At 56.4% G+C, this 8395-nt stretch overlaps 1 protein-coding gene across 1 annotated transcript; it reads right to left on the reverse strand.

Annotated features, from left to right (window-relative positions):
- Positions 1 to 381: 381 nt before the first annotated feature.
- On the reverse strand, positions 382 to 7911 carry TMEM54 (transmembrane protein 54). The gene is made up of 6 exons (XM_032787758.2): positions 7660 to 7911; positions 5581 to 5774; positions 3475 to 3534; positions 2460 to 2648; positions 1620 to 1751; positions 382 to 803 (listed from the first exon to the last, which is right to left on the reverse strand). Exons 1-6 carry the CDS (start codon positions 7670 to 7672, stop codon positions 711 to 713), a joined length of 681 nt encoding a protein of 226 aa, XP_032643649.1. The 5' UTR covers positions 7673 to 7911; the 3' UTR covers positions 382 to 710.
- Positions 7912 to 8395: the final 484 nt, after the last annotated feature.

The following is an 8395-nucleotide window of genomic DNA, read 5'->3' on the forward strand; positions in this document are numbered from 1 at the left end:
CCTTGGCGAGGGGAAGGGGGGCGATCAGCAGGGCCCCCCACTTCACACAGAGGCAGAAGCCCTGCATCACAAATGGGGCTCTGTCAGCACAGCCCCACACCCCCAACCCCGCCAAGGCTCTCAGCCCAGGCTGTGGAGATCAACGTGTCCCGGTGTGCTCACGCACCCTTCAAAGCAGACGCTCGCTAGTCCCTTCCAGTAAATGAGGGGAGTGCATGGGGTAGGGGGGTTGCTTTTGTTCTTTTAATATCTTCAGAATAAAGTTTTGTCTCCGTGCAGCTGCTTGTGGGATGATGTCAGACCTAGACATGCTGAGAGCGAGATTTTGTCTATCCCTGGCTGCGGGAGGCCAGTTTACATCCAACAACTCCCAGCCCTTTCCTTGCTCGCTCCCTGCAGCCAGGTGAGCAGGAGAGGGGCAGGAAATTAAGGCAGCAGGTAGGACACATGTCAAGCCGGGTGGAGGATCCCCTCCCCTCAGACCAGCAATGGGTTTGAGCAACAGCACCGCCCTGGGGAGGAGGCTGGGATGGCAGAGTCTGGGAGAGCAGGAGCCATGAGGCCAGTGCAGCATATGGGAGAACAATGGGGCAAGGCAGGCAAGCCACTGAGGTTGCGGGGACAGCAGAGCCTGGTTGGGGGAAGGTTCGTGAGGTTGATGCATGAGAGGAGGCTTGGCACCACGGTACCAGCGGGCTCCTCTGGCCTGTTCAGAGCCACACCGTCTCCACTCTGCCCTGCCTCAGGAGGACATGGCCCTCACTGGCTTCTCGATTCTCCACTGGGACAAGCTGCAACGTGACCTTGAAACGACATGGGAAGCGAGTGTGAAAACAGAGTCGCCGGGCACTAGCACCCCTAAACACAAGGCACCAGGCTGCAGGGCTAAGACACAGCTTGACTGATCAGGCAACACTGCATGCGTCTCCACTCTGAGACCCAGCCTGTGTCTTTTGCACAGGGTGTCCCTAGTTACACACATCAGACAGAGCCAGGCTCTAGCCTCGGCCTTTGGATCGTGGGCTCTGATGGAGATGGGATCCCCAGTTTCCATCTGGGGTTGTGGCACCCAGGCAAAGTTGCTCCAACACAACAGCCGGATTGAGGAAACCCTCTATCAACACTGCATAGCTCAAGCACACAGTGGCTGAAAGCCCCAGGCAGAACTACACAGAACGATTCCCTCTGATGGCCAAGTCCCTAAGTGCCAGGGTGGGAGGAGCTTTGGGATGATGGGCAGCAGCTCTGACAAGGAGTGAGCTTTGCCATAGTGAATCAATAGCCAACCGGCATCTCCCAGCACTGGGAGCTAAAGGACGGGGTCACATCCCAAAGGGACACCTGGCCCAGCTGCTCTGACTTACCACCGGCCAATGGGTGGGATGGAGCCAGCCACTTGGGGGCAGATCCTGAGCAGCCCCATTGACAGTGCAGGGAGCGAGCAGAGAACCTGCCATCATCTCTCCCTGTGCAAATCCCACGGAGCAGAAACAAACCTGGGGATTCAGCCACACGGAGTGGCTACAAATAGGACATTGGGAATCCAATCCCACAGCCTTAGAAGGGGGAGAGCAGGGGCCTCAGAGCCGGGGTGGGAAGACCAGGCATGCCAGGGTTACCTTTTTCTTGCGGGTCCGCCGACACAGTTTCAGGTTGAGGAGTGTGAGGGTGAGCAGGAAGCACCGGATGCTGAAGATGATCTCCACCGTGTCGAGTAACAGGGCCATGGTCCAGAGGGACAGCGTGGAGCTCTGCAGAGAGGAGGAGGTCAGGAGATCTCATGGGGCCTGAGTCAAACCCACCAAAGCCAATGGGAGCTGTTCCATTGAGCTCCACCTTCCCAAAGGCCCGATCCAAAGACAAGCACGTTGGGGTCAACAGTAGGTTCCACGCCCAGCCCTGCTGCTGACTCACTGTGCAACCTCAGGCAGGTCATGTCCCCTCCTCCTCATGCCTCAATCTCCCCCTCTTCAAAGCAAGGATGATACTTCCTCTAGCCTAGGGCTGCTGGGACATTTAATGCACGAGTGTCTACAGCCCTCTGAGGTCCCCAGACAGAAGGTGTGAGAAGGGCACAGTGCTGGTGGTATTAGAAGCAGCGACATAATCAGAGCCTTTAAGGCCAGAAGGAACCATTAGATCATCTAGACAGACCTGGCCATTCATTTTCACCCAGAGGCCCCTATATTAAGCCGACAGACTAACATTCCAGGAGCCTGAACTGCACACTGCAGGGAGAGTCCCCGGTGCACCCTATGCTCAAGGCCCCTGCTATGGGATCCCAGCAAGTGAACCACGCCCCCATGCTGCAGAGGAAGGCAAAAATAATCCCTGAAACCCCATAAACACCCTGTATTCTGCCCTTGCTGAGTGGGCACAGGGGGCATTACTAGACACTGCTATGCCAGGGCGGGAGCGTCCCCCTCTCACAGGGATTTCAGACCCTCCCAAGCACTTACATAGACGCGGGTGGGGTCGAAGGAGCACTCGTGGGAGATCTGAATCAGCTCCACATTGGTGAAGGTGCAGGTGGCCAGCAGGGCATGCCCTTTGTTGGCGAAGGTGACGATAATGGAGACCGCCAGCCCCACGGAGCAGAAGAGCGAGAGCAGGGTGCTGCTTATGCTGAGGGAGAAGACTGCCCACTTCTGCGGTGAGTCAGAGAGAAACACAGCTAGTTACAGTGAGGGCCTGGGGGCACAGGCCCACAGGGCAGGCTGTCTGCATCCCTCCCACTGCTGGCCCTTCACACAGATGCCAGGGAATTCAGTCACCATGGGTGCATGTGGTCTGAGCACAGGCCTGGGAGTGCCCTGCCACTGAGTCACAGGGGGTACGGACCAACCATATTCTGTGAGGTATCCCCTGGTATCCCACCACAGCCTTTCCCCAGAGAGCTACAGATAAGCTGTGTCCGGTATGTTTCATGCAGCTGCTCTTTCTTTCCTTGAAGGGTGGGTGAGTCACCCTGCACTGCACCCTCAGACACAGACTCAGCCACTGCCTCAGTTTCCCCAAAAGGAGAATCATGAGATTAAATGTTTGCAAGTACTTTGGCTTCCTCCCCCTTCTCTATCCCCAACCCTCTCCTGGGGTGGGAAGGGAGCTCAACCTCCACCTGCATTGCCCCTAGACATGCGTGCTACTTTCTCCCAAGCCTTACAGCCTGTCCTGGGGTTTGAAGCTCACATAGAGCCATTAAACTGGGTGTGTCTAACTCGTGCAGCGCAGCTCTCTCACTGGGCGTGGCACAGGCAAGTTCCCAGAATGCATTCCCAGACTCAAGTTCAAACAAATCTTTTCCCTCTGAAGTGCAAGAGGGGAAACTTGTGAAGAGCTGAGAGGCTCAGACAGACACTTCCAGAGGGAGAGAGACGCTTGAGAGGAACAGGCCTTTTCCCCAGCAGAGCCTTTGGTGGGGGCAGGCTCCTACAGCATGACAGGACTTTGGGGGAATTCGGGAGCCATCCTTACCAGGGCTGTTAGGGAAAGGTATCTGGAGAGCACAATCGCAGCTATGCCACAGGAGATGGTCTGCAAAGGAAACAGCAATGGGAGGAGATGGTCTGCCAAGCCCCTCAGGTTAGAAAGAACTGGTACTAAAGTCCCAGGGACTTGGGGGCTGTTGTCTTACCCCCACATTGTTTGCTGTTTACTTCAGTTGGTTTCCCCCCCCCCCCCCCCCAAAAAAAAATCTAAACTTCCTAGGCCTCTACTATAAATGCAGCTGTAGAGCCGCCCCTAGAGAAATCCATGCACAGCCACCCTTCGGAGCCTGCCTCCAGGAAAACAATCGCATTGCCATGCACCACAATAGGGTGCCAACTTCCAGGGCCAGCTGGGACCATTGAAATGCTGATGTTATTAAAACCAAAGGGAGGCACTGTTTCGCCCTGCTGTACCAGGTACAACAGGGAGGAGTCTGATCCAGCAGGAGCCAGAGAGCGATAGGACTCAGAGGGCTGGCTCGTAACTGGGGCTGCAGCTCGCCTTCCTGAACCAGGCTGAGCTGACGTGCAAACTGCAGCAGCTCAGCCCAGGGGAGAGTCTCACCCACCCCTCATTGTGGAGTGAAGCACGTCACTGAATGTTCTGCAAGTGCCTGAAATAAAAATAATAATTAGGGTTAACAATTAAACTGACTGGTGCTGGCTTGACAGCTTCCGAGGCCAGCTAGGGGGAGAGAGAACTCGGGTGGCCTTAGAAACCCCCGGCAATCAGAGACTTTTTAAGGGTGGGTGATTTTCTAGGATTGGTGTTTATTTTTGTCAAGTGCTTAATGTTTGCAAGTGTTGGAAAGGCAGCAAGTGCTCTGGGGCGGGGCCCACAACAGGTGAATCGGAGCTCACTGGTTCTAGAGCTTTCCTTAAACACAGCTTGGCAGCACCGTTTCTCACAGGACCTGAGATGGTCTCTGTCCCTGGTGGCTACCCAGAGGCGAGCCTCTCGCAGGGGCTGCAACATTCACATGGGAATCTGCCCACAATGGCTCCATCTGCCATCCAGGTATGGGACTGGCCCCATGGCTGCAGTATCTGAGCACTACAGAGTCCTTCATGTATCTCTCCTCCCAACACCCCAGGAGGTGGGCAGTGCTATTATCCTCATTGGACAGATGGGAAACTGAGGCACAAAGAGACTAAGTGATTTGCCCAGGTCTGTGGCCCAACAAGGAATTGAACCTGGGTCTCCCAAACCAAGGGTAGCGCCCCACCCACTGGAGTACCCTCCCCCTTTTCACTGGCCAGCGAAACTAACAGGGACGGCTCCACGTACTGTGATGTATTATGGCCCCAGCTAGACCCGGGCCCCGTCATGCCAGTCCCTGCCCCAAAGAGCTGCCACGTAGCCTAGGTACCTTTTGGTGTCAGACAGGGACCAGATTGCGCCTGCTCACACCAGTGCTGAATCTGGCCCATCAGGCTTTGGGGGTGGGGGTGTTCTGTGAGCAATGCTGCAGCCAGGGCTGTCCCAGCTACAGCATCCGCAGGAGCCGTAAGAGCGAAGAGGTACGGAGCACCCACGTGGGCTGCAGGAAGGGAAGAGACCGCAGCTCTCAGGCCCGGACTCGGGGGGTCAGGGAGAAGCTTGTTTTCCTGATTAAAGGAACTTTGATGCCAGATACTGTTTTCTTAAACAGCAGCAAGAAACTGCAGGTGGGGGTGAGGGTCTCTGGCCACACAGCTCCCAGACCCAGCAATGTCAAGCAGTTAAACCAGGTGCTTTCCCATGACAGCCCTAGTTAGTAACTCAGTCAGCCCTGGGAGGCAGCAGAGCACGGCTGTGTGGGGCGAAAGGGAAGCGTGGTCTTTGTACCCACGCTCCACTGGTCTCCAGCAGGATCTCCCTTCCGGCAGCCTCTACTTCAGCAGGGGGCTTCCCACCAAACACCTGCAGCCTGGAGAGAGATGGCCATTCCCCCCCTACACTCCCTAGCTTTAACCTAGGGCGTCCCCTCCCAGACCCTAAACCACATCTTATGGTCCGGCCACTCTCCTGCCTCCTAACAAGCAACCTCTACCCCCGTTCTCCATAGCCTCCCCACCCCCGAGCAGAGCCAGCATGCCAGGAAAGCAGTACCAGGATGGCCGAGGTCACCGAGATGATGTTGGAGACGGCGTACTGCAGGGAGATGGCATCCTGGGGGCTTGCCACATAGCGCAGCACGGTCCCCTGCACAAGGGCTCCGGAGATGAAACTGAGGTGGCCAATCACAATCAGGATGAGCCCCGTCTTCATCAGGAGCTTCTGAAAGCTGCTGGGATCGAGGGTGTCTGTGCAGGAGAGAAGGGAGGGGCTCAGCTCGCTGCAGCTCTAGTTCAGGTCCAGGCACACCATGATGGGCAGGCACTGAACAAGCACAGCCACACAGATCCCTGCCCTGAGGACCTTACAGCCCCACTGACACTGCCGTGGGGGGTGGAGCGGGCATGGAGGAAACCATGAGAAGCACTGATGCTATTGTCATGCCCTATAAAAATCCCCTTTGAACTCCTGACCAGGACTCTGGAGAAGCCAAAGAGCCTGTCCCAGAGAATTTGCCCTGTGGGTGGCAGGGCACGGCTAGGGTAGCTGAGCAGCACAGACGGGATTGGTCCCAGTCCCGCACTCGCCAGTCGAGTCTCAGGGCTGGGACGTGACACCTGACTAGCACCTGGGCGAGCACGGCAGCGTTCTCAGACAGGTGAGTGGTTTGGACAGGGCACGGGAACAGAAGTGGAGCAGAGCAAGGGGGCGAGCAGAGAGGAACAGTGCCATGGGGCGGCACTGACTGAAGAGGGGGGCTCAGGGCAGTCCAGCCCCAAGGCACATAGCAGCTGTGGTATCTACAAAGGCTTCCAGAGGGGCCCAGAGAAGCAGCAAGCAGTGGATAGGGCTGGAGAGCCGAGTGGAGCTGTACTCAGGGGACTCCACCTCAGGGTTCCTTAGCTAGGAGGGCCCAGGAGCACCAGCTTGGTGGCCCCTTAGGGACTCCATTCCCAGCTTGTCCCCACAGGACGGGCTGCAGGAGCTCCCTAGGCCCATATTCCAGTCCCAGCGTCAGGGGCCCTGGCTGCTGCGGGGAGGTCAGTTACTCCTGCTCCATTCTGTGCTTACGGGAGGGACGGAATGAACAGCAGGGAGCAGCACAGGCCAGAACGGATCCTCCCATAGCTCCTTGCCCGGAGAGCTCAAGCAGGTGGATCTAAGACCCTGGAGCACAGAAACTAAGAAAGGGACAAGGAAGGTCTGTAATCAGAAGCTTCCTACAAAACAAACAGATTTCTTTAAAGATTAACCACACGTTAAACCTCAAAACGCCAAGAGATCATCTCCTCCCCTCCCAACAGGAAAGGCTGTGAGCGGGAGGGTGCCCAGGCCCTCTCCACACTAGGGTTTACAACTCTGCAAAACAGAACTCACAACTCATGTGATCCTAGCAACCTGCAGGATCACAGGAACTGCTCTTTGGGACAGAGTTTTCTTACTCCTATTCCAGACCTACCCTGTTCCAAACACAGGCTGGAGCCCCTGGCGCAAAGCCTTTTGAGATAGCATAGCCTGATGCTCCTGTGCGGACAGGGGCTCTGCTTTCTGGAGGTGATGTTATCAACCTCCCCCCTGCTCCCGGGACCAGAGCTCACAGATGGGGGATCTGGGTGGACTTTGCTTCTATTCCCAGCTCAGTCAGGCACTGGTGGCCTTGGGCAAGTCACTTTGCCCATTCGGTGCCACACCTGCCCCGCAGTAGACAGAGACGGATGCTGCTCAGCCTCAACCTTCCCCAGAACCTTGGGTGGAAGGTGCCGAAGAAGCAAGAATTGCTACATTGTGGCCTCTGGTGACCAGCTCCCAGGACTGCCCCTGGAATCCTGTGGTCACCCCCTCCCTGTGATCAGGAGGAGATCTGGGCTTTGATCCCCTGGCCTCATTTCTCGCCTTTGCGACCCCACTGATTGTTTCCCACTCGCCAGCTTTAGCTGGGGCTCCTCGGTTCCAAGCTCTTACAGGAAGGCCTTTGAGAAAGAAAAAAAATCCACAGGATGATGCAGACAAGGCCCCACCAGTCTCCAGTCCACCACTGCCCTTCCAGTCTGATCCCCCAGGCCCATCCCGCAGGACCAGGGTGCGAAATTCCTTCCCCTCCCTGTCACTTTGGGGAAAATGGAAGCCACTCACCCAGTCCACACATCTTGGCAGCTCTCAGATCAGGCCATTGTTGCTTCAAAGAGGGTCCATGTTAAGGCGTCTCTGCTTTCATCCCCTGGGAGCAGGCTGAGTCCCTGGCACTCCCTGTCCCTGCCCTGACCTGCGCAAGCTCTTCCATGCACTGAGTCCCTGCTGCAGCTGCAGTTACCTTCCCAGGACTGTTTTAAATCTGCTCTTCCTGTTTGACTAGCTCCCCAGGCCAGAACAAAGGGCTCAGCTCCACCTTCCCCTGCCCCAGGAAAGGTGATTCAGAGCTCAAACCCCACCCACTGCAGCTCCCATCTCCTGGCTGCAGTGATCTAGGTAGGTAGGCCTCTCCCTGCAGATAGGCCAGACACCACATGCTTCCCTTGTGATCCTGTGGCTCCAGGTTCCTTTGCTCCCAGCCTAAAGGGGCTGCACTGGAGGGAGGGAGCTGGTCCCCCAACATGCGTAAAGTTTTAACAGAAATCCCAGGATAGGAGTTTTATACCATGCAGGCAACCCACTCCTTACACAGGGCATTTGCCACCCATCTATATGAAGCTGCCAATCTCCAAGACTCCCCAGTCTTCTTGCTTTGGGGTGTCCACCCACCCTGCTGACCTCCTCATTTTGAAGGTGGTAAAACTGCGCACTTCCACACAAGCGGTGGTCCCATAAACACCACCCTATACCGGAAACCCACTGACTGTTATACTTACCTACATGCCTCCAGCTTCCATCC

The sequence above is a fragment of the Chelonoidis abingdonii genome, chromosome 25 (genome assembly GCF_003597395.2).
Source record: "Chelonoidis abingdonii isolate Lonesome George chromosome 25, CheloAbing_2.0, whole genome shotgun sequence".
In the NCBI taxonomy this organism is placed as follows: Eukaryota; Metazoa; Chordata; order Testudines; family Testudinidae; genus Chelonoidis; species Chelonoidis abingdonii.

What these genes read in the sequence shown, in the direction of transcription:
- TMEM54 (XM_032787758.2), bottom strand. An exon ending in TCGACCCCACCCGCGTCTAT is followed by an intron (nt 1,752 to 2,459) that starts GTAAGTGCTTGG and finishes TCCTCTCTGCAG; the next exon opens with AGCTCCACGCTGTCCCTCTG. An exon ending in GGCGGACCCGCAAGAAAAAG is followed by an intron (nt 804 to 1,619) that starts GTAACCCTGGCA and finishes TGTCGTTTCAAG; the next exon opens with GTCACGTTGCAGCTTGTCCC.